General features: G+C 38.3%; 1 protein-coding gene and 1 long non-coding RNA gene across 3 annotated transcripts in view; one reads left to right on the top strand and one right to left on the bottom strand.

Annotated features, from left to right (window-relative positions):
* Positions 1 to 9,324, bottom strand: part of LOC136850537 (uncharacterized) — a 44,927-nt gene extending 35,603 nt beyond the window's left edge. Inside the window, exon 1 of one of the 2 annotated variants that reach the window (XR_010856639.1) lies at positions 9,046 to 9,324. This is a non-coding gene — a long non-coding RNA (uncharacterized lncRNA). The remainder of the gene's footprint in view (positions 1 to 9,045) is intronic. The other variant, XR_010856640.1, reaches the window with a different exon arrangement.
* Positions 1,506 to 22,475, top strand: LOC136850536 (facilitated trehalose transporter Tret1-like). The gene is given in 10 exon segments (XM_067124122.1): positions 1,506 to 1,645; positions 14,401 to 14,507; positions 14,814 to 14,949; positions 17,435 to 17,643; positions 17,919 to 18,151; positions 19,974 to 20,079; positions 20,675 to 20,954; positions 21,438 to 21,473; positions 21,476 to 21,636; positions 22,113 to 22,475. Coding segments are annotated over 9 exon segments (1,458 nt in total). The 5' UTR covers positions 1,506 to 1,645; positions 14,401 to 14,465; the 3' UTR covers positions 22,368 to 22,475.
* Positions 22,476 to 26,915: the final 4,440 nt, after the last annotated feature.

Genomic DNA, 26,915 nt, shown 5'->3' with positions numbered 1-26,915 from the left:
GACAAAATTAACAAGTGAAAAATGAGCTGAAGTTTCTTCGGCGCAATCCGACTTTTCTGTACAGCTTATAATGCCATATGAAGCTCTACCACGGCACATGAAACTCTTAGCCGTGGCCCATGACACTCTCAGCCAGAGCCCATGAAACTCTCAGCTGCGGGCCCATGAAACTCTCAGCCATGGCCCATGAAATTTCAGGCATGGCCATGAAACTCTCAGCCATGGTTCATGAAACTCTCAGCCATGGTTCATGAAACTCTCAGCCACGTCCCATGAAACTCTCAGCCACGGCCCATGAAATTCTCAGCCACGGTCCGGTGGTGGCCTGTGTTGTTGGCACCTATAGTGGCGCCAGACGCACGATCATGGCTAACTTTAACCTTAAATAAAATAAAAACTACTGAGGCTAGAGGGCTGCAATTTGATATTTTTGATGATTGGAGGGTGGATGATCAACATACCAATTTGCAGCCCTCTAGCCTCAGTCGTTTTTAAGATCTGAGGGGGGGGGGGACAGACAGACAAATAGCCATCTCAACAGTTTCCTTTTAAAGGAAAGCAAAATAGATTCAACTCGCTGAACCAAACCTTCCAAATTCCAAGACTGTACATCCAGACACCAGAAGAAAAGAAGCAAACCGTCCAGTGCAACATTATCAAGAACTACAACACTTTCGGCTTAACCTTGGCTACGGTTCCAACACTGATCCTCATGGTCCTTGCCCTCATTCGTCGAAGAAAGGAAGAAAACGAACCGCCAAAAGTCCCAGTCCCGAAAATCATCCACATGGCAGGATAGGTAACAACAAATTCCACCTATTAAGTGGGGCTGAGGTCTAAGTAAAGTTGACGTAACTTGGATATAGCAAATCCTGTTCAACTGATTTGAAAAATAAGATTTATTTCGAGTTGTTTATAGCATGCTTGGATTTTGCTGAGACATTTAAGATTGTTTACATATTATATATTATTAGTTAAAGTCCTCATGGGCCTCTGTATAGGCTCATTGGGGAGGCGCTGATCTGTTTCTTAGGCCGACAGCCAGTGGGGGACAGGTCCCAAATTCCCAATGCCTATGACACGTGGCCAGTGTGTCGCTAGGCCCACTGTTCAACTCCCCAGCCCTAGGGCTATACACATACATATATACTGTACATACATACATACATACATATACATATATATATATATATATATATATATATATATATATATATATATATATATATATATATATATATAAATAAACTCCATTCCATAAAGAATAACAATCGAAAGTAAGGACCAAACATCAGTTTCCTCCTGCAACATTACAGTGAAAGAAGCATGTAAGACGCAGAGCAAATCGTGACAAAGCATCTGTTGCTTCGTCGCAAACATCGGAGAGAAAAGAAGGGTTGTAATCCCGTGACTTTGTTTATGGAACAGCGCTTCGGCGGCGCGCGCGTGACTCCTAAACAAGTGGCTTGGGTGACGCCTCTTAGTGCGAAGATCATGTGAAGATGACTCAGCATCCAAGTAGAAATTGTCGTCCTGATCAAACCTTTGGAAGGAAGATCGGGCGTGCCATTATTTCGCATCGGCCAGTGCTTCTTCCACGGCAGGGGCACTCGCGTCTCCCATCTAATACTCGGACTGCTTTCAGGTGAGTCTATGCCTCGTCAGTGCTTGCTTTCACCGTGCCTTGATGACTTTACAACGTGTATGTTGCTGTAATGGTGATGTTGGTGGAAGTTTTTAATACTACAAATGGTTTTAATATGATAGATGCCTGCTCTGTAGAGTTGGATAGCCGTCGTGTCATTCCATTTGGCAGCCTCTTCTTTCCTGCGACTGAAAGCACAGGATTTTGCTTTGATTTATTAAGCGTTATTTGGCTTCATAACAGAATGTCGCTAACACGATTCACCAACTGGAAGTTCCTTTGTATTTTTTTTTAAATTTAGAACTGCATATTAGAAGCGTCAAAGGAATGCCACTATACTCAATTTGTGTTCTGTTTGCAACAAGATAATCTTACCGTTTCCACTGACCATAGAGAGTCTATCAAGTTGCACTTAGCTGATGCACATTTCCAGTTTCCTGCTGATTATATCTTGAACGTGCGTCCACACTGTCAGTAGGCGTTCTTAGTGGGAATCTGTTTATTCTGCAAGTTCTTATTATAACTACAGGTGCTCACACACCGGACAGACAGACTGAAAGCGTTTATGAAGAGCAAAATAATGACGGTGTTTTAATTTGACTTCCAAATTGATCATCGTAATTGTGATAACGGTAACTGAAGGACCTTCCGGAATTACAGCAGCCAATCTCACCCCACTACTCCGCACTCTTGACAGTATTATTTCCTTCACTTGCTAAAAAGATTAAAAAAAAAAAAAAAATAGGAAAACTCTACTGTACAGAGATATGTCAGGATTCGATAAACTAAATTTCTCACCACTAGAAATTTTGTCATAATTTCTTCCATTTCTCATATTTTATCGTGTGCTGCCAAGTCTTTGTCCCTCTTGAATCGAAACGCCAAAATAAATTCCACTGAACTGAAAACTCTGTATTCTTCTACCTGCGTGCAACGACTGGGGACGTGAAACTTGCCCTGCCATCTGTCTTAACTTTTTTTATCCTCTATCTCTCTTTGCATGTGATAATTCTGGCATATACACTGCACTACTACAGAAGAATAGACGTTACGTAATCTTGGTCAAGACAGCCTAGAAATATCTCGAATAAACAGGCTACGTAAAACCTCACGAGTTGGCTTATGTTTCGCCAACTTATTAAAAAAATTATTTCTTAAAAACTAAATGCATGAAAGAAATTAACGTACATTATATCAAGGTTCTCGGGCATCAAAACAATTAAGATTTATCTATTTTCGAAAAAGCAGTATGGAAACGGCGCTAGGGGGAACTATATAAAAGAAAAAAATAAGTACCTAAATGATACTTGGACGATAACTTCTCTTTAGTGCTCTAAATTTTGAAGCTCCGTTTGAACTGTTCGTCGTTACTCGGGAAATAATGCCTAAAATAATATTAATATGAACAATAAGGACTCCAAGCGGAGAAAAAAGCTGTAATGATAGAAAACTGTAATAACAAAGAATACGGTAGGCTAAATTGTTCAGACTGTGAACTATGGTGAGTGGTGATCACAATCTTTCGCCAAAAACAATTAGCTTCAATGATTCTGGCTACAGATATCTATTGTCATTTCAGAAAGGAAGTAATAAATAATCACTGCAGATTTTTATCGTGAGATTAGAGAGCGACAGCAAATCATATTCTTGCAAGTGGTGTGTGTTACCGCAGATAAAAATTTGTGTGTTCGTCCTCATTAAGGAATTTACAGTGGCTTTTACTGTTGCCAGAAATTTTGATGATTCTCACGTTACAAAATTTCTCTATTCAATATCATTCTTGCTTAAGGCAAGCAAGTAGACGATCTCATATACCGTACGTATTCTGCAAGTGCTTTCAAGTTACGGAAATTGTAAATGGACAGTAGTTACCTCCAGCTCTCTGGTCGATATCCGTGTCTCCTGAAATATGTCCATTTTTTTCCCGAGTTTTAGTTCGGTAAGTCTCTTGGACAGAATAAGTGGAGTTTATCAACAGGATTTTGGAAGAAAGGGGTCAGGATGGAAGGTACAGGCTGAAAAGTTGGGCAGCCAGTGGCGGGATGGACGTTGCAGACACCCTTTAGTCTAACCTACATCAGTGACCACGTGAAGTGCACTGACGGTATAAATAACCTCCCCCACCGGCCCCCGCAACACCGAACCTCCCACGGGAGTCAGTTACAAAGCGAGAGGTCCATAACTGTGATTTAGAGAGCCTGTGCCATTGCCTTGTAATCTGTCCCAGTCTTTTATTTTCAATTTCTGTATATTTTCAAATTATTCCACATTTCCTCTTTTTTCCTTTCTATTTTTATATAATAAGCAGTGACGTAAGATGACGAAACTGGCTAAGCAAGTTTATGGTCCTTGTGAGTTCTGCTGTAGGAATATGCAATCATTACAATGAACGAAATAGTACTAAGCAGTATTTTGGACTTTAGATGTTGAATGTTCATATATATATATATATATATATATATATAATTATATATATATATATATATATATATATATATATACATATATATATATATATTTTGAGCTTTCGCGTTATAGATAATGATCGTTTCTTTATATCAGTATCTATAACAGATATCAATGTCTATAACAGATTATTGTTTAGTACCGCACCAGGACAAATTTCACAAGTTTCTCCTAAATCTAATTGTACTTCCTGCATATACTTCACAAAGTTAATATATATATATATATATATATATATATATATATATATATATGTATATATATATACATAATATATATATATATATATATATATATATATATATGGTGTGTGTGTGTGTGTGTGTGTGTGTGTGTGTGTGTACACAGAGCTAGAAAACTTCAGGCAGAACAGAGAGACGCAATGGACGGTTTTGATGATATATGATGAAGAGTACAAATCATTTAGTGACTGCACTTTCCAGGGTGTACTTACAAAAAAAACAAACAAAAAAAACGACGAACTAAGAGTACAGATGAACCCCTCCCCCCACCTCAAGTAACTCGGATCAGCATTACCATTGATCATCTTTTCGGAGAAATGGGTTTGACATGGTTTCCATGGCAACCCATCTTGAACGCTAAGGCGGGTTCTCCCAAAGCCTCACCACCTCCAGAGGTTACTGAAAGAAGTAGGTGCTATATTTCAATAAGTTCCTTTCTCCACTCCCAAGATAACTTGCTAACGCACTCTTCCAAACATATATAGCCACGGATGTAATAATAATAACTAAAACAAAAGCTAGTGAAGGAAAGTATGCTTGAATCAGGATCCTGGCTTGAATAGACTCGCAGCGAGGAAAATCAACTTACGACGGTGGAGGGCCATGGCCCAGAGGTTGTGGCACAACCCAAGGGTCGTAAGGAAAGGTTATATGGTCACCACCTGGCGTGAGGCAGGCTAATCGACCCAGCAGCCTCAGATACGGCACAGGTACTTCCGTCTCTCAAGCTAAAGGTACTGCTATTACTTCTGAGGATATTTATTACGCATATCTGAAACATGTTTTTATCCAGCCTGCTATTAGAGAAACAAATCCACGGTTATGTATGGGTTCAGCGTAAACCTCATTAAAGGTTACGTTCCTATACAGGTGTAGCGTTTTACAAGACTGGTTTGAAAACTATAATGCCAATTTTGCAGTAAATACCATTCGTATATAAGTCTCACATCTAATTATTTTAATCTAATGTCCTTCAAAGAGAGAGAGAGAGAGAGAGAGAGAGAGAGAGAGAGAGAGAGAGAGAGAGAGAGAGAGAGAGAGAGAGAGAGAGAGACTGTACTTCTAGCGGGTGCAACGAAAAACATAACGGATTTCCAGTTCAAACGCGCACAGAATCACGCGCTTTTCAACAAACGCATTAGTCTGATGTGTATTGTACATCATCCTCCACCTCTCAGAATATCTGGTACAAACGAATCTGGAATTAGGAAGAATTAGCCGGACGAATTACCGTAATCCCGCGTCCGAGAGCATTAGCCGAGTGGTTAACCGTAAGGTAATCCGAGGATCTGTATCGTGTGACACGATTTGAAGAAGATGCACCTACCTGCTTGCTTCTCAATGTGCCAGTTTCCCTGTTACGTCTAAACAGTGAAAGAGTGGTTATAATAATGAGAGCTTGAGTCTATATGTTGTAAATTTAAGACAGTATTCCACAGTGATTTTTTTTCCAGTGACACGATCTCCGCTAAATTATGCAAACTATGTGACAGTATAAAATGTCGGTACCCCTAGCCTAGGCGTCCAGGGATTGAGAAGAAATATTCATGCATGGTATAGTAAAACATCTTCTTTTAAAGAACAACAGGATAGTACTATATATCTTTACTAACGTACGACAGTAAATAACGTGAGCATACTTTTGAATGTATTATTCTAATTAAATATATCTTTAGATGATTACCCTTTCTTTGTCTGTGATTCGTAGGCATTCGAGGGAACCTCTTAGATATTTTTTAGTAGATGTATTTTGGAGATGCAATGCAGATATTTTTCTGTAGTAGTGTTTTTGAGGTGCAATGCTTATACGCCTAATCTTGGGTATGTGATTCGAAACCATGCCATGCCCTTGTTCAGTCGAACTGGTGAATTCACCGGCGCTATGTTGTTGGCTAAATAATCTACAAATCAAGAACAAGCCACGACAAATCAGTTGAACATGTAATGTAGAGATGACTCTTTAGTCGTTCTGACTTTCAGATCGCTGATCCCAGTCCCAGCCACAGATTACTGATCCGAGTGTCAGTCACAGTTGAATAAGTCAAGTAGAGGTGAATCAGCAATAGTGTCAATTTCCAGCGTTTTAAATCGGTGGTCCGAGTCCCAGCTAGTGTCAGTTTCAATCAAAACGCAAAGGAATGTGTTTTTATATATGTATGTTTGTGTGTGTGTGTCAAAGTACATTCTATGAGACAGATTATTATTTTTCCCTCTGTATAGTTCCAGCTACCACCGTTTTTACGATGCAATTTCCAAAGTAGATGAAATCTGTATTTTTAAATAATGTTCGAGAACCTAGATTTCATAAACGTTAACCTCATGTAGACGTACAGTTTTGAAGAAATAATTACCGGTAATACGTTAGTTTAAAAACAATATCAATATGATTTTCTTTACGTAATCTGCTTATTCGAGATAGTTCCAAAGTTGACCAAGATTACATGCCGTCAGCTCTGTGGTAGTGCAGGTGAACATGCTATAACGTCGAGAGAGAGAGAGAGAGAGAGAGAGAGAGAGAGAGAGAGAGAGAGAGTTAAGACAAAAGGGCGAGGTAAATCTCACGAGCTCAGTCAGTCATCTCGCGCAGAAAGGAATAATACAGCACTTTCAGTTCACTGGCATTTATTTTAGCGCTTCGGTTCACGGGAGAAGCATCCTAAGGACCACTTTCACGAGCTACAGTCGGCCCGAAGTTGAGTTCGTCGTTAAGACGTGTTGTGAAAAAAATTTATGATTTATTCACTTCAGGTATAAAGCCATTGGCCGGTATTGAACCCCATTTCGCACACAAACAATAAACATTTATATATCATTTATGTATACCTATATATATATATATATATATATATATATATATATATATATATATATATATATATATATATATATATATATATATGTATATACTGTATTTATTTATTTATTTAGAGAGAGAGAGAGAGCACTTCACCGCGAGGAAAGTAAAGCAACGGAATGCGAGACCTCTCGCCTTTTATTCTAAGGTATTTTCAAGCAAATCACTTACAATAGAACAAAAGAATGCAATTTGTTTTATAGACAACCGCTAATACCAGGAGTGTATAACCATTTCTATGCAAACAAAAAATCATTACAATTGGAGTATCTCTTTCAGGCGAGGCAAAGTTGTCTAAGATGAGCTCTGATATTTGGACAAAGCAAGGCAAGGCAAGGCAAAGGGATTAACCAGGCATTTTTTCAGGCATTTTTTAATTTCAGTTTTAAATCTCCGAACATCTCACATGCAGGATGTGGTGAAGTTAGTTGCAGATTTAAGCATACTTCTGAACACTATTTTTCACAGATTATTAATTTACTACGATGCGACATATCAGCCCTATGGGATTCTTCACGCAGGTGCACAAAAAGAGCATTTTATTTTTACTAGGTTTAACTGAATATTGATGTTGATTTATCCTATCATTCAATTCCTAAATTGTCTGACACAAAATGCCTCATGGTAGGCAGTGGCCTACTGGCTTTTAAACTGTGTGATTTCAAAAGATAAAATCAGTACAACTCCACAAATACCTTATCAACTCGTTTCTGAAGACCATTCCTATGAACGATGTCAACTTTATACTTTGTTTCTAAATTTCTAGGATTGATTAGTCTCGCAGTACAGTAATATATCAATATGATGTAAAAATACTGTGCCCAGATTTTTCTTTGAGTCTCCATTAATACAAATAACAAAGGAATATAGTGTTAATATAGTGTTAGGTCTACGCATTCTTGACCCCATTCTGCACAAGTCATGCGAAAAAAGATTTAAAAGAGAAATTTAAAAAAAATATATCAGTAATCCTGGTTAATTAATGCCATTCGAACTCGCTTCGTTGTACAATAAGCTGTAGGTCCCGTTGCTAAGTAACCAATTGGTTCTTAGCCACGCAAAATAAGTCTAATCCTTCGGGCCAGACCTGGGAGAGCTGTTAATCAGCTCAGTGGTCTGGTTAAACTAAGGTATACTTAACCCCAATACCTAAGTTAACTAAAGACATCTGTGACTCACCTGAAGGAGATGATCCCATTGTAATGACCTTTGTGTGTATTAAAGAGATTATGTTGATATTGTAAAGCTGAATCTTCTTTGTTACCTTTTGCTCTGTTGCTGGGCTTGGCTTGAGATGCGTAAAAGGCTAAAGTCTGGCAATCCGCTGTCTCACTTGCCTCGTGGCCAAATGCTCTGTCTATATTTTATGTCACGTGATAATATACTCTCTCTCTCTCTCTCTCTCTCTCTCTCTATATATATATATATATATATATATATATATATATATATATATATATATATAAATAATTATATTTATCATATATATATATTATAGGCATATAAATAATTATTATATTTATCATATTATATATAGATATATATTATATACTTCAATTCTCGTCACCTAACTTTTCTTTTCCTTGCGAGACAACAGGACAATATGTTTTCATTTTCAGATGTTCACATATACAGAAATAAAGGCAGATTTAAAACTTATGTTTACAGAAGTACGTTTACTGGCTTGGGATGAAATTGTCTCACTTTTTCTCTAAAGTTGTAAAAACTTATTTCAGAACGTACTATGATATACAGCGCTTACAATGTTTGTTGTGATTTCAAACTCTTTCATCAAGACATAGTTTTCCTACAGAATTATTCTACTGAAAACGCCTTACCTTGGTCATAGGCCTAGTAGCTATGTGGTCCGGAAAAAGGTTACAAAAAGTACTTGAGCGCAGCTTTCCTCAAGTTAGGTTCCAATTTGTTTTTACTGAGTCTTTCACTATTATATCTTCCTGAGGACCTTATTTCGGTGTCGTTTACTTGCTCGCATGTGGGATCCAGTTCCCGCTCGCTCAGACACATAATTTTGGGACACAGACGTCTTTTCTTTCTGCTAGAACTGGGTTTCTTCTTTCAAAACCACTCCTTTCAGCCATTAGGGAACACAGTTTGGCTACAAGACCATCCTTTCACTGACCTGGATTTTAAAGTACTATCTTTTTGTTCAAACAGACTGGACCTCCTAATTTCAGAGTCACTTGTTATTAAGAGGATGAAACCGGAACTGAACAACTCGTCCGGTATTCAACTAACTATCGTGTGATCGTTAGGCATTTTACTTTGTGCGTGGTAGTTTGTTTATATTTTACATTATTTTTTGCTTTTTTTATTTTCGTATTTTTTATTCAGTTTTAGTTTGTACTTGCTATTCTTTTTATGTTTTGTTAGCTTTGTACCTAAGGTATATATATATATATATATATATATATATATATATATATATATATATATAATCTACTGGTCCCTTTTCACCAGATAAGTATGTAATTGTAATAACCACAATGCCCTCTTAACTTCTCAAGTCCCCACACTTTTGGATACGCTTGTCACTACCAAGCCTTAGATCCAAATGCAAATGAGGCAATTCTGATGTCATTAGCGGGATTCGGATCCGCATCCAGAGTATCAGAAGGAGGTCACGTTGCTAACCTGACTTGGATCTCAGTGTTTGCAGAGCACAAGCGTAATCCAAAAAGTGTGAAGAATTCTAGAAGTTAAGAGAGCTTGTGGTTATTACAATTAAAGATTTATACAAACACAAACGCATATATATATATATATATATATATATATATATATATATATATATATATATATATATATATATATATATATATAGGGAAAGAAAGGAAGAGACGAAAGAAATAGACTAGGAGTTAATAATATATAATCCATCTTCGGTACATTTTATTTAACCAACAACTGAAAAATATAATAGTTTTCCAAATTAGTACGATGGTCGAACTTCGGTAGTAACTTTTTCAAAACCCATGACATGACCTGTTCATCTTGCCGACGAAACTCGAAAGAGGTGGCATATATGTCGTTCTGATAGACAAGGAAAGCTCCAAACAAAGGGGAAAACTCGATTGTAAACAAGGAAAAACAAAAAGAGTTTTTGTAACACTAAGCGGATGAGCAAGTTCGTGTCCCATGAAAAGGAGGAGAATATTACGAGTATCTCATTATTCTAAAACCTGCTATATACGGAAGACTTTATCAGCAGACTACTGAATATATACAGCTTGCTTTTTAAATAATAGGAGGCTTGGTATTTACCGTTATGTTTATGGTATTTACCGTTATCATTTTATGTTTTACGTACATCCCCAAGGGGCTGGTACTAAACACGGCGCCCATTTTGCACGCAAACGTGCTTACGGCCTAAATGACTTACGGCCGAAACCATTACCCATAGTCCATTCCTGTTCAGTTATGTTTCACTCGCTTTTATCACAAGGAAGACTTCATGGCATTCCTATTTTCTTTCGGGATTGAAGAAAACGAATGTTGGGGGTACAACTTGCATAATTATGATAAAAAAATTAATCAGTTTACTTCGGTATTATTTATAGATTTACTGAATTTTACTCCAAAGAACTATTACTTTTAGAAAGTGACTCGTTACAAACACTCCCCCCCCAAAAAAAAATGGCTTAATTACCCCCAGTTAGAAAACCACTGCTTCGGAAGAACTCTACAGATTACTAAACCCCGCTCATTGGAATTTATCTTTAAAATTCAGTAGACGACAGTTCACATACCACTGAAATGCAGGAAATGCCAGTGAACTCTGGTAAAAAGAGACTTTAATATAGACAAACCAAGACTACAATTCAGTCGAGAGAGTGATATCAGAAGTTTAATCGGTACTATGTTTCTTTCGTATAGTTATGCAAAATCTCAAAAAGAGAAGTATGCGTCGATATATTCATTCTCAGATTTTGGGTTTTTACATGCTATATATCTCTTAATCACTGTGGAAGCAGTAATATTACTAACAGTAGTAGAGGAAACGGTCTGCAGACCATTCCAGGAGTTGTGTCTATTTGCGGCTGCTAAACTACTTCAGGTGCCACATTTAGTTCCCATACACTGGGTGGTGACCAATTGAACATTTTCGTCACATTTTAGGCTGTACCATGACCTTTCACAGTCTTGGGTTTGATTTCGTGGCTTACAGGAACACTCGGGCACTTTTTCCTTTGCTTATTAACCAATCCATTTTTTATTAGCGCTCTCAGATATTGCGACACTCACCAGAATCATCTCCTTTCAGCCATTCAGATATTCTGAGGGTCTCTTTTGTTTTTTAAAACAATCTCTTTAAAATATTCATTATGAATACCATTTTACCGTTGTATTAAAAAACCTTAGGCGTGATGCTAGGCATGAGGAGGGCAGGACCCAAAGGATAATCGATGACTCACCCATCTGATGTAGTCGCCTAGACCTAACCACGCCTCTTCATGGCTTAGACTCACTATCACAGATAATGAGAAATAATCCACCTGGTTCCGGGTTTTATTTAGAAAATGAAGGCTATGTTTCAGATTTAAGTATTCGTGAAATGATCAATACTAGCAAGTTAGAATTTGGTGTAGCAGGAATATCAGTGAGATACATTTATGTATCAGTGGGTAAGAAAGGCAATGTTTCAAGTATGCAGTGCAGTTACTTTCAAAATCTTGAACTGATGCTTTAAGATATCTCAAGGAGAAGGGGATGCTGAAGTCAGGTAACTGGAAGTCAACATCAGAGTTCATATCCCTTATCAATGATTGGTTTGGCGTAATGAACTCAAACCATGTGACCTACCATGAAGCGGATTTGGAATTTGCATCAAGCAACAGATGAATACCTTGTTTAGAGTTATACTTTGCATGAGCGCTCTGAAAGTTAAGTCTCCTATGATAACCTTTTTTTTTTAGAGGATTAATAATTTTGTCTGTCAGCAACTGGCCTTTTCAGACAAAATTCTCTGGGAAACAGTTTTGTTTTTACTTACATTTTAAGAATCACCTCAAGACTGTGTAGAGCATTTGTCTGGTGGCGTGAGTCAGATGAATGGTCCTTACGATCATCCAAACCAGACCGACTTCAAGTACACTACAGGCTCGGAACTCTGTCGTCTGGGGAGGATAGGGCAAAAATGATAGAAGGAAACCCATTACTAATGACAAGTTCATTTTGTCAAGATTTTGAAAACGAGAATAATATGAAATATCACACAATGACAGATGACACTGATACTGAAAAAAGTTAACGTGGTAACAGAAGAGAAACCACTGAGACATATAGGGGGCTATATGGTTAAAAACATTGTCCATGAAGTGCACTCATTTAGCCAGTAAGCATTTTCCCAAGATGTAACCGAGTATTGCGCCAGCCTGGGACCTTTCCCTGAAAAAAGCTGGACGCCATATCTTAAAAACCAACCATAGAATTTTCTTGAAAATAATCTCATTACGTTTCCCACACCCAGATTACGAAGCGGATGACAAACTAACCAACCTATCTTAAACTAGGGGTATGGTAAAATAACCGGGCCAGGTGCAATACTAGTATACATCTCGGGAATATGCAGCTGGTAAAGGAACGTATATTACAACTACAGAGAATTCATGGCCTGAAATGGTGAACATGGGTGAATTTCAAGTACTTCTAATGAGTTCTTATAGACTTATCTGTGCTAAGAGGGGTGTTTAGAAAACCGACAGGGTCTTCTAGAAGGAAAAAATGTTTGAAGACTCACAGGTGAACTTACAAGGTCTGGGCTGAGTATTCTTGAGGATAAATTGGCTTATTTTTGCCAAATATCTGTGTATTTCAGAATACATCTTTAACAAATCACTAAGGCTAAGTAAAAATCTAGAAACGGAATGGATAGGGGACAGCTCACCTGTGCGGGTGAATTGGTGACGGCCTGGCTTCTCATTTGAAAGATTGGGATTCGGTCCTGATGTGAGTCAGAAATTTGTATATACGTGTGTATAGTATGTATACGCGTAACTTTTCATTTTGAATTGTTGCTGATATTATGCGACATTTTTTGAAATTTTAAAGCCAAACTGTTACCAGATTAAGATTAAGTACTCGCATCCAATATTTTCAAAGCTTAATGACTTCAACCTGCCTAATTTCCGTTGGCCGTTTTCTCAACAGAAGTAGGGCAAATATTCAATAAAAATTCAAATTTTCCAGTCGTGTGTATATTAACAACAACTTGCGCTAGGTCATATTTACTTTATACTTCAAAATTGTCAAATATTGTTTTCTTCTTCTTTCTATTTTTCACTATAGGCTAACATAACTAGGATTATCCTCAAATCTTTTCACCTAGACTGTTTCGTCATTATGAACTGCTCCCATACTTCAGTTGAGATGACTTTTCGCAGGAGGAGAGAGAGAGAGAGAGAGAGAGAGAGAGAGAGAGAGAGAGAGAGAGAGAGAGAGAATGGAGGGAGTTTCAATGCTTAACAAATGACCCTGCTATAATCTCCCAACCCCTCCTCTCTAGGCGCATGACCAACTTAATCCTTCAGATGCGCCGGGGAGCACGATTAGAACGCTGACTCCGGTGACTCTCATCAGAGGTTGGAGGCCCTGCTTGATCTGGTGTCCCTTTGCACTTGTTTTGCAAATCTGTTTTACGTCCTTCTTCAACTGGGTCAATTCCAGAATAGACAGTAACAAGAATTCCGAAGCTTCTTTCATATTTTAGAGACTAGACAACTGACTGAACCTTTTTGAAACGCTTTCATTTTATGCCTTTCCCGTTCATTCTGCTGGAACAAAACCTTCTCGCTGGCGCTTTTTCTATTCTTAGTAGCTATTGATGAATCCCTTCCCTGTTCCAATCAACACGAGTTCTTCTATTGAAGACAGGATGATTCTCTTCCTCTTCCACAAACGATGATACCATTGACGTCATGGGTGGAGTTGCAGCAGACATACCTGATTTTTTTACGTTCAGATTTCGTTCAAGTTTTATTCTACCTCCCGTTGCTGGTAACAGGGTGTCGACACCTAACCACTGCTCGTGCTGGTATACCTTTTCCGTTGTCAGTCTCACGTATTATTTAACAATAATTTTTTTTCTACAAAATTCACAGCAGCCAGTACATCTTATTATTGTTCAGTGCTTCCATCATTGTCAATAACATTTTCTCTTCATTTCTTTTCAGAGAACTGGTATTATATAGTAAGTCACAGGAAAAGCTGACAAAGTCATCGCAAACCAGGAATCACGATGACGACTTTTAAAGCCTGGTTTATATACAGGTGGCGACAGGTATGTAATTCACAACCTTCAATTGTTTGTCATGGTACCCTTCAATGCAAATTTTATTAATCAGGCGCCTGTATAGGAGCATCTTCACTTCCCATGGAAAAAATTCTGCCAAGTCTGTCCCTTCGGACTGCACTAGATAGGCACTCTTAAGCTGCTCTCCCTGTGTGCCTTCACTGCAATGTTCACAAGAAATAAACACTCCATAAATACTGCATAACTGCTGCGCGTTTCATTTCGCTTTGCCCAACCTTTCAAGGAAGCAAATGAGCGGTTTATTTTCTGACGATTGTTTTTCGTGGCCTGCAGATTGTAACATCTTGCACGATAGGAGTCGCCATCATATGTACCGGAAATGTCGTTGGTTGGTCTGTGGAGGTGTCAAGGATTATGGAAGACGAAACCATACCCCTAAACATTACGCGAAATGATCAGCAGTGGTTAGGTAAGTGTTCGGCCATTATAAAAACGCTACTGTTGATGCTACTGGTACTGCTGTTTTATTAGGTAAAATATGATCAGGCATTCTTGTGTATTATGAGTGTATATAGCACTAAGCCGTTTTCTTTAATTGGGGTGGCTCTAGAGATCAAAAGAACGCAACCGTCAGTGGCCTTTTTACACTAAAGCTGCTGAATCGTGAATGAGCCATGTGCAGAAAACTTCCACAACATACACCCCCATACACTCTCAAAGAAGGCTTTTCAGCAGTGCTTCAAACCCTTATGCTATCGGGAATTATGGCCCTTACTTTCCAATACTTCTCTGCAGCGGCATTTAAAGTCGTCCTCTCCCCCTATCAAACTTTCCAGCAACATACTCTTTTCATTAGTCAATTTGCCTCCATTCTTTCCACTTGACCAAACCATTTCAAAACACTCACCCATACCTCACCTACACAAGTCTTCTTACCATTTCTCATCTCCATATTTCTAACTTTTCAATTCTTTTTATGCCACATATACTATGCAAAGTATCCATCTCAACAGCTACTTTTTTCCGTCCCACTGCATTCGACATCCACAATTCACTTCTATAAGGGAGAAATGGCTCAACAATTTCTTCAAACATTACCACTTTGACTTAAATACACAGTCTCTTCCCAATCTTTTGTACACTCTCACTTGCTTTTCCTGTTCTTATGACTCACTTATTCTATCATCCAATATATTAACTCTCAAATGCCTATATATGTTATTTAACTACTTTGATTCTTCTTCCATCCATAGTTAACATTTATTATTTCATCTTTCTGGTACTCATTTACCTCAAAATCTTACTAGAACTCATATTTCCTCTCTGCTTTTTCCTCACTCAACTTTTTCCAACTCCATTCACGGTTCATTTCCTTATTCCACAACGTTTCACCTACTCCCAATATCCTTTTTCTGGCTTCCCACAGTACTGTTCATAAAGATATTAAACAGTCATGGAGACATACACCCTTGTGTATGATCCAGTTTTACACCAAACCGCTCACTACCCACTCTGTATGCTCTAACCCATGCTTTGCTTCAATCATGATAATTTTTTGTCACTTTCAACAACTATCTTCCTCAGCACCCTCTGCATTGTTCAGCCCTAAGCCTTTTCTAGGTCCATCTGTGCCACATGCAGCTTTTTCCTCTAAGTTGCAAAGCCTTCACAGAACTATTTCATAACAAACATTTGTTCCACATACCCTCCTCCCTCTCTGAAACTACAGTTCTGCTCCTGTGAATCCTTCTGTCAACTCTTCCTTTCTTTAGCAAAATTCTACCATACACATTCCCTAATATGCTATGCAACATTATGCGTCTATTCTAAGTCACCTCTGTCTCCTTTACCTCTATGTGAAGGAGCCATTATTCCTTTCACCCATTCCTTCAGAACCTTTTCCTCATCCAAAAATACCTTTCAGACTCTGGCCAGCCACTCAATCACGCTACCTCCATCAGTCCAGGACTGCATTCGCATCAAACAGCATTCGTTCATTTACATTTTTTATTTCAAGAGCCGTTTGTTCAATAAATTTCCTATTTGCACTGACTTCCCTGTAGAATCACTGACTCTCCCTACAGTCCTTGCTCACCCTCTAACTTTATTTTATTACTGGCCTTCTTTTCCTCTCTCATGCCTCCTTTTTTTATTGCCTTATCCTTCCTCCCGTGTACCCGCACATGATTTCCTCTGCCATGCAGTTGGATATCAAATGATCTCTTTTTCTCTCTCTGTGATTATTTCCCCTTACTACAAATACTCCTTTCTTTCCCTCTGATCCCATCATGAAATTCCACAAATCCCCACCTCAGTTCTTCCACAGCCTTCCTTTTAAACCTGGCCCATATTTCACCCATTTTCTCTTTACTTCCTTCTTTTAAAACTCACTTGCCTTAATTCTATTTACAGTCACTCTTTCACAACTCCCTCTCCAGTTTATAGCCACCTTAACATGTGCCTCAACCAAATAATGATCAGGTAGACCTCCAGCCGTTCCTGTACTCAGCATTACACCCACCACTTGCTCTTCCTTTTAGTTTAGACTAATATATAAACTAGCAATTCTTTTCCTTATGTATGTATAATGAACTATGAAATATTTAGCCATGAATACCTAGTTAACATCGAGTTGGCGTTACCTATCTTCACCTTGATAGCTGCGTAAAAAGCTTGTAACTCGTGTATGTATGTATGTATATACGTATGTATGTGTGTATATATATATATATATATATATATATATATATATATATATATATATATATATATGAAAATTCTAAAACATTCTTGCTGTAAACAGCATATAGATAAAATACACATCTGGTCTATGGTACCAATAGCCAGTTAAGAGAGAGCAATTTTAGTATTTTTTCATATTTCTTTTAAGAAGTGCCAGAAGGCTGTGATTAGCCGGTTGGTTACAAATAACGGTTGCCATTGTCTTTGTCCAGTGTCGAGCTCAGGAATCGCCGCCATGTTTTCTACACTGTTTTGTAGCGCACTTGTGGAGTATGTTGGACCCTGCCGAGTCATCAGCTCCATGCTGCTGCCTGCAGCTTTAGGGTGGGTCCTGATGGCAGTGTCAGAATCTCTGCCATGGATATATATTGGGAGAATCATCACGGGAGCAGTAGGGTTCATGCTGACCACCATCATACAGGTAAAGGAGAATGGTCTACGGCAGTATATTTTTTTATATATGCTTTCCCTTATTTTCCTGAGCTTCCATTTAGTCCCGAGTTACTTGCTAGAGACTTAGTATCCCCTGCATCTGTTCAAAATCTAATTTTTGCTCTATCGTCAGTGAGGATGGGAGAGGTGACGGTTTGGAAATCATTAAGCCCTGTGATGTAGCTGCAACAGCCTTGCGTTCCCTCATACCCCCATCTGTAATATTAATCAATTCAAAATTATCATCTTGTGCATACTTTCCAGCCCCTGCTAGCTGAAATGTGCACGGCTGATGTGCGAGGACTGCTGTCTTCCCTGCCAGAGATTATGGTAAGTGTCGGTATGCTGCTGATTTATGTTCTGGCTCGTTTCCTGGACTGGGAGAGCGCCACCTTAGTCTGCGGCGTCATTCTCTTCCCGATAAATGCTGCTCTCCTATTCGTGCCCGAGTCTCCATACTGGCTCCTCAAGAATGGCAAGGAAAAGCTCGCGCTCAGGTTAGTCGACCTTTCAATGTTTTTAGTATATTTAGAAATAGAGATAAAATTCAAATTTTAGTATTGTAAACATGGTTTTTTTTTATTTTCTTTACGAGTAGTATTTTTATAGTACAAAATCCCAATTGCATTTGATCGAGACCACTCAAGTTGAATGCTTCAGAACTGAACCCCGTCAACTGACAACTATTATCATGCCTTTTTATCACTGTTGGCTCCCATTCAGTTATAGAAATTTAACTTTGCTCCGTTGTGAAGATTTTTAACAGTAACCCTAAACGTTTATTTCTTATGGCAATAAAATCCAGACATTAGACATTTAAATAGAGTCTAAAGAAAATATTGCTGAAATTCATCCTAACCTAATCGTAACCAGAGTCATACGGAATAACTGAAACCTGGACATCATTCTTGGCCACAGTACGTATAAACTGAGAACTCTGGCATGGCTCTTCATTGTCTATTTGAAGCTGACTAACACGCGAACCAGTCATTCAAAACTACTGGTTATTTGAACATTATCATGTCAAGAAGAAAAAAAAACAGAATTTTTGCCGGAAGCCAAGGTCCCGTTCTTTGTCGTTGAATTGTAATCACTTAGGTATTCCTGCTGGAGGAATTGCATAGTTATGTCGTTTGATCATTTGGATAAATCTTATATTTTGTTGTTTTAGTTGTCAGTTTTAGAGCTAACTAGCTGACCAACCCAGCGCTGCCCGGAAAAACTCTGAATGACAACCAATAAAACCTCTCTCTCTCTCTCTCTCTCTCTCTCCTGCAATCTTTCCCTCTTTCTCCTACTTAACACCCCCTCTACTATCTCTCTCTCACTTCCTCTCCCTCTCACTCTCTCTTTCCCCAACTCTCCCTCACTCTTTCCCTCTTTCTCCTCCCTAACACCCCCTCTACTCTCTCTCTCTCTCTCTCCTGTTAAGACAGTTGCTTCAATTACATTGCCCAGCATTTTTGACATTTTATATTTCACCCCTTCTCACCTCCCCTTCCTATCGGGGCTGAACCTGGACTTAAGGGCATCAGGAGTGTCACCATTCACCTCAGCGACCTCGAAAACTATGGACTAGACACTGATACCTGTCGTTTTCGGTTATTTTTACGTCACCTCCTTCCCACTCCCACCCGCTTTGGTGCCAGTGATGTTTTATCCACCCCCCACCCCTCACAGTATTCTTTTCCAGATAGTAAGTCCTATGTATACCGAAATGAGGTACGATAAATTCATAGAGTTTACTTAGTTACTAAGTCTACAGGCAGAACCCACCCCATCTCAGGAAAGCCCTTTCCACCCCCACCACCTTTGGTGCCCTTTGGCGTTAGTGATGTCTTACCCTGACAGTACTCTTTTCTAGATAGTAATGTATACCAAGTTTGGTTGAGACTGCTCATTGCATTTCAGAGTTATGCTGGAACATACACACGCACATGCACACACACACATATATACGTAAATACATCCCTTTTTATATATTTATAGATAGATTGTGGTTAATTAATTATGACTGTAGCAAACGTTGAGAAAGAACTTGAATGCATTAATAATGTGACTGTGATATTAACTTGACTTTTTTCAACAATGTCCAGTTTGATTAAACTGTAAACTGCTTTTTTTGGTAATGAAAGAACGCTAGCTACGTATTCTGCAAATCACTCAGAGAAAACGACTTACCAAATAAAAAAATGCATTCATGAGTGTAAGTGACACTCCACACAATAATGAACATCATCTGGAACAGACAACTATAAGCTCTTCTAGAATCAACTGTGAGCCACCTTAATTTGACCTTGTATCATATGTATTTCACAGAGCTCTAATGAAGCTTCGTGCTCCAGAACACGATGTAGACACCGAGCTCAATTCAATCAGAGATGCTCTCACTGCCCAAGAACAAAATGGATCCATATGGAAACAGGTATGACATCAATGTATTACTTTGATCACTGTGTACAGTTAGTTAGTTTCACTGCATATTAAACTACCTCTTTCGTTAAAAGGCAATTCGCATTTCACAGTAGGTTCCATTATGCTGAAGTTATTGGCTAAGGAAAACCATCGAACATCTAATTTAGAAACAGTGACAAAGCGATCAAGTCTAGAATTACAAAAAAAAAAAAACTAGTTGTTAGGGCAGCAAATTATTAAGATCCAGCTGACCCAACCCTAATGCTATTGACTGGTATTCTGGTGATGAGCGCTCGGTAGCAACAACTATTTACCAGTGTCAATACAAAGTTACACTAAGAATAGCTGTATCTAAACAGATGACTGACTAGGGTAGATGGCTACACCTTTGGGATTTTGGAGAAATTAGGGAGACTGAGGAATGAAGCTTAAATATGCGTTTTAGTGTTCACAAAATGATTTAATCATGAAGTGGGTAGTAGAAAGGTGAGACCAATATCAACGCATATTGAATACCCAGGAAAACTCTTAACAGGGAACATTACCGAGAGATAATGCAAATGATGTGTTTCGAAGCTTAATCGAACTCATTCTCACCCAATTAGGTAAAAGCTCTCAAAGAACCTGGAAACTACCGACCTGTAATATTGGTTACATCAATGTTCGTCCTCCGAGAGCTTGGCGGCGCCATGGTGATCTTCATGTACGCCGTCTTCTTCTTTGAGAATGCTGGCGTGATGTTTGATCCCTTCACTTGCTCGGTTCTCGTGGGTATCTGCAGACTCATCTTTACCGTTATTTCTGCTTGCACCATCGACAAACTGGGACGCCGACCTCTTCTCATTGGGTCTTCATTGGTTTGCGGATTGGCGATGTACGTCACAGGTAAGACGTTACCTAAAGGGAAAATAGTCTCGGTTGCTGTGATGGTAAGCATTCCTGTAATGGACTGATTTTTTTTTTTTTTAACCTTGGACTGAGTGATACGTAAATCAAAATTATATTTAGTAGACTTCGAAATTTATGGATAACAAAATTCTCAAGAATGGTTTAACCAATAAAATCGACTCATTATTATTCATAAATCATTCGCTTATAAACATACCATGTTTTCAGTAGCAAAGTAATTATGCTGTTTCATCAGCAGCATTTCTCATTACTTCCTCTCATTTTAACAGTTTTTGGTTATGGATAATTCACGAGTTTTGTTGAAAGGTTATTTAGTATTCTTCCAGTTTCCTTAAATGATAGTGTTGGTAAAATGATCAGACTTCATAATATAAGGTCTGGAATTATGTAATAAGTATTTACAGGACCAGTTCTCTACTGTCATTAGTTCATTGTTGTATTTTTCTTTTCCAATCACAGGTGCTGTTCTCTATAGCGACGGCAAAGGTTATGGCTGGGTCCCCTGACTTCTGTGATGGTGTACGTAGCATCTTTCGGTATGGGAGCAGGACCTGTCCCATGGATCCTTCTTGGGGAACTGCTCCCCACTCCAGTGAGGTCCCTCGGTGCTTCCATCTGTACTGGTTGCTTTGTTATTCTTCTTTTCCTTATTACTCAAGTAAGCATATACGAACACTTTTGCATAGATAAACCGTCATTAGTTATCAGTGCTGATATCTGACACGTTTTCACACATTTTGATCTACAAGTACTATCAAACTTGACATCACTGATGGCTTTATTTTTTTTTTTGTAAATTCTACCTTTCCACTCTTCGAGCATTTATACTTTTTTTTTTTTACCATTTCCATCATTTTGTAATATAACGGTCCATATGGTTCGACCAGGCGCCTGTTTTTTTTTTTTTTTTTTTGCCATGCCTCTAGGTTAGGTTAGGTTGGGTACTGAACCATAATACAGTCGGGGATATGCGTCCGGGGACAAATTTTTAAGCCATTTATTTTCTGTACAAGGCAACTTTAGGATCTGCAAATGGTCTTGTCAACAATGAACAAACTACGAAGAGAAAAGTGAATCATTTTTTCCATCACAATGATCTTAACTCATTTATAACATTATCATCCTTACCTGCAGATCTTCCCCGACTTAACCACAGCAATTGGACTGGAAGATGCCGTGATGGTCTTCGGTTCTGTTTACGTGGTTCTGGCTCTGGTGGCCTTCTTCTTCCTACCAGAGAGCCGTGGAAGGACTCTAGAAGAACTGCAGTATGCCTTCGTTGGAGGTGGAGCCCTAACCCCCTTTACCAACCCAGAGCGACAAGGATACACCCCAGCCTATGGAAGCACCTTCCCTTCTACCTCACAAAGCCTTGAAAAAGTCCGTTAGATCTAATGATGACATTCCACCATGGGAGATGAAGTTGTACTAAATGTGCTTTCAACTAACCAAAGAACTTGAGCACTCCTGGAAAAATATATAGACTAGATTACTGAACTGAAATTTTAATTTCAACAGAGATGGCGATCAAAATGTTTAGAAGTTTGGTTGAGTGTTTGAGAAGGTTCCATCATATGCCATACATCTTGGTGATTTTATGACTAATAATTGTAAATATAAATAGGATTTAAAATCTGAATTATGTTTGAAGCTTGCAATAAAAATCATTAGAACTCACATTTTATATGACAGAGATGAAGTTCTATCCATGAAGTTTTTTCAAGTATTTTAACGTGTCTCCTTAGAATAAAGGCCTAATAAATAAACAGTTGAATGCCAGTCTGCTCACTCCCGCCAATGCTCTTGATACTGAATGTCCTGCACACTTGATTGCATATTTGTCAAAAAACTGAGACAGCATTAAATCTTGCCGCCGAAGATTCTGTGGGATATAGGGAAATGAAATACTAATTTTGTCCACATGTACATAACTTTCAGATGCAAACGATAGCCTAAGTATGGGAAAAGGAACTATTTAAGACAAGGGAATCTGTAACTGCATAAATTCTCGATATCGGCTATATATACGTCACAAAGACGACTTATCATTTCTTACCATGGCGAGATTTAAATGAAACTTTGACTAGCACCAGATGAAAGCATCCAAAAGTGAGTCATTTAAAAAAAAATTCCATGATGATATTTAAAAGCTATAATAGTTTCCTGTATGGCGCTGCACGAAATTTTGATCCTTCCTATAATTGTAGTTCTGTGAGTGACCCTTGCAGTCTATGGTCTATATCCCAGAATTAGTACCATATCTGAGATAACTGAATGTCCTTTCTTCCACTTAATAACACATCTATTTACATGGAAATGACGTAAAAGGCCCGCAATTAGTTACTTTGGAATGATCATCCACATTCAGGGATATTTTTTTAATCTTCCTTATCACGACAACTACAGTATGAACCACAACGTTAGGAGTAACATCAAAAAATATCCGTTACTACTGAAACTGTCCTTTTCTAATATGTAGAAAAGTTAAAATGGAGTAAAAACAACATTCATGATCTTCCCAATTCATAATTTAAATGTTTTGACGCAGGGAGAAATCTTTGGTCACAAGTTTTTGCTCTGGTGACACTGACACCTCCAGTACACAAAGGTCAGGGATCGGTGTATGGGGTCTCAGAGAGACTGTACTCTGGAAAAGGCGCCACCTCATGAACTATGACGTGCTTTTTCAGTAGCTATGACTCGCCTCTAGGCCCTACTATTGTTTCTCAAACATGATGAGCTATTTTTTTTTTTTTTTTTTTTCTGGGAACTTAGTAAGTCTAAGTTTCATATCCATATAGTGCCATTGGTCCCAAAAACTGTTGAGATCCTTCTTCAGTTCATGTAATTCCAGGGATAATTATGTGGCGTACCTTCCTTTCTATCACATTCCTCTGTCTCAAAATGCTTCTTGTTTGTTTAGTCATTATTTTCATAGTGTCTTTGCACATTTCATATTTTTTGTCAGTCATTTTTTGACATTTCCTTTTTGTTTGCTTCCTCTGATTTCCATTGTAGACGCTGCCGCCTTAAGTGGTTGGTATATCATTTGTTTTCTGTGGATTGTCCAGTTACATTGCCGTCATCCGTAAGAGGCGAGAGATTTTGACATGCTCGGGTCATATACTGGACACTCTCTTTTGCTTCTTCGATCCTTCATTTTATTTCTCAACACCATAGTAAGCACGGTACACACTGTAGCATCCCTGTCCTGGTCAGCTTCTCTCAGCAAAGCATTTTTCCCTAATCCAATGTAAACTCAAGACCATATACCAGTTACTATGACATTTTTTCCTTATTCAAGTGCTGATGTCTCAGTGCATTGCTTTTTTTTTTGCCTATGCTCTTCGTCTGGAAGCTTCAAGTTAGAAACAGACACAGTGTCAGATCCTTCAAGCCAACTGAAGGTACTTAAAACGGCATTCCTGCATGTTTCTCTTGACAAAGCAACTGGAATTTCAAGTTGACAGACACGTTCTATGTTGAGTTTCTCTTTGGTATAACGCAGTGGTTCTCAAACCAAGACTAAATGAATCATTTTTGGATTAATTATAACTGGTGTGGTATATGAAGGGAATATGGTAAATGATTTGTTTAACCAGATCTCTCTTAAGCAGATACATTAAGGCTAAAGTGCAATCTCAGTACTCAGTAATAAGTGGAACATTATCAATAGTTTAACCACACCACTGAGCTAAATTCTCAACTTGGATGGGGCTGGCCCGAAGGCTTTGTCCCTAATAATCATATTGCTTATTCAGTCTATTACAACTTAAAAATCTGATAACTGGATGAACTGAAATTGATCGGAATATAAACTAAGGTCAAAGGCCAATCACTGAGACTTATTAGGCCAGTCAGCGCTGAAAGTGAAATTGACAGCAAAAAAGGTTTTAACGGTGTAATGGAGCACCACACAGCTACACTATGAAACAATTATTTAGAGGGCGTAGGAGAGAATATGAACAGAAGTACAGTAAAAGGAATGAAAGGGGTCGCAGCAAGGGGCTGATGGGCAGTTGCAAAAAACCTTAGTTAATGTCTACAGTGCACAACAGAGGTGGACTGATGGCACTAACTTCCTGCAAGAACTACAGATGACAGGGTTCAGAGCTAACAGCACATCACTAACAAGCAAGTATACCGGATCTAGTCATAGTGGTTGCAGCTGTGGTTGCTCTATCAGCCTTTAATGCCTACACGTACAGGGATCCAATGTTTCTTAACATAAATACAAGCTTTATATAATTTGGGGGAATTTAAATTTTCGTTGAATAAAGAGATTTTGGGGACGACTTTAACATGCTTCTGTAGCATTTCTAGCCACTGAAAATAAATTTTTGTGGTGGGGGTCTTCTTCATAATCATAAAATATCCAAAGTACATAAGTTATAATTCCATTTGGTAATTGATTTGTGACATACTTAACTGCAAAGAAGAGTAGGCTGCCACACGGAATGGAATGTAGAATTTTGGCCAAAGGCCAAGCACTGGAACCTATGAGGTCTTTCAGCACTGAAGGGGAATTTTTTAGTAGAAATGTTTGAAAGGTGTAACAGGAGGAAAACCTCACAGTTGTACTATGAAACAATTGTTAGGAGCACGTGGAGAGCAAGATAGAATAGAGAATGTGAATGGAGGTACAGTAAAAGGAATGAAAGGGGTTGCAGCTAGGGGTCGAAGGGACGCTGCAAAGAAGCTTTAGTAATGCCTACAGTGCACAGCGTAAGGTGTACTGATGGCACTAACCCCTACGGGGTACACTGCCATAAGGTTAACCTTGTCAATAATATTGTAACATCAGTGTGCCAGCCAAAACACCTGTGATATATATCATTTCCTAATTCATATGCCTAAACAAATGTAATTCATTCACTTCTGAAAAGTACAGGCTGTTAACACATTTTTTAATAAAGGCATGTGGCTTCAAATGCCTTCTTGTTTTCCCAGTATAACTTATCTCCAAGTAGTATCACACCCTTTAGAATGTCAAAAAATATTGCAACAGTTTCCTTTCAAATCTTCTATTCTTTGGACTAATTTTCTGTGCCCCACATGAAGTTAGGGTGATCATTTTCCCAGCTTTTAGGTGGCATGTCAACCTCCAGTCCACCATTCTTTTCATCACTACAGTGACAAGTTATTAAGATGATGTTGGTCTAAAGTCTGATGGATTACTGGGATCTTTGAATACCATTTTGGTATAACATTACACCATGTTGTCATTGATATGGGAATAGTTTTTGAGTTCCATGAGTGTAAAATTAGAGGAAATAATTTATGGGTAAAGGGATCAGATAATAAATGAGAATTGTTCTAAATTGTTCTCGACATGGAAATGTGCTATTTCAGTAAGAAAACGGAAATTATAATCCCTCTACCGTAAAACAGATCCTGGGCTGCTACAGAATTCTCTTCATTTTTCATTCATATATCTTTTTTTCCTTTCAGTATACTTGACGGATTGTGACCTCTCATGGCAAGTCTTGGTCAATGTCAATATTTCTAGTTTTTCCACACTGTGACTGACATGTCCTTTGCTTGGCATATATAATTTCCCTCTAATTATTTTTCATTTAATGACTTCCTTTCTAAATTTTACTGACAGCTAATTGTACATTGGTTACAATGTTTTGCTACAGCTTAAATTAATATTCCTTAGATTATCATCTTTGAGAGGGAGGGCAAGATTTATCAAGCTACAGTTGTTTTTAGGCCAACATCACTTTCTTTTTAATGCTACCGAGTGAAAATTTTGGGACAGACTTGCCTGCAGCACCTGTGTTGAAGGATAACACTGTATTTCTCTGGAGTAACCAACTTCAATACCAAGGACTACAAAGCTGAAAGGAGCATGATATTTGAAGTCCATTAAAAACTATAATTATTATATCAATAAACATCAATTCATGTAAAAGGTTAAAATAAACAAGCACG

Source organism: Macrobrachium rosenbergii, chromosome 22 (genome assembly GCF_040412425.1).
Source record: "Macrobrachium rosenbergii isolate ZJJX-2024 chromosome 22, ASM4041242v1, whole genome shotgun sequence".
Taxonomy (NCBI): domain Eukaryota; kingdom Metazoa; phylum Arthropoda; class Malacostraca; order Decapoda; family Palaemonidae; genus Macrobrachium; species Macrobrachium rosenbergii.
Note: the sequence above shows the minus strand (reverse complement) of the source record. Positions and strands in the feature narration are given on the sequence as shown.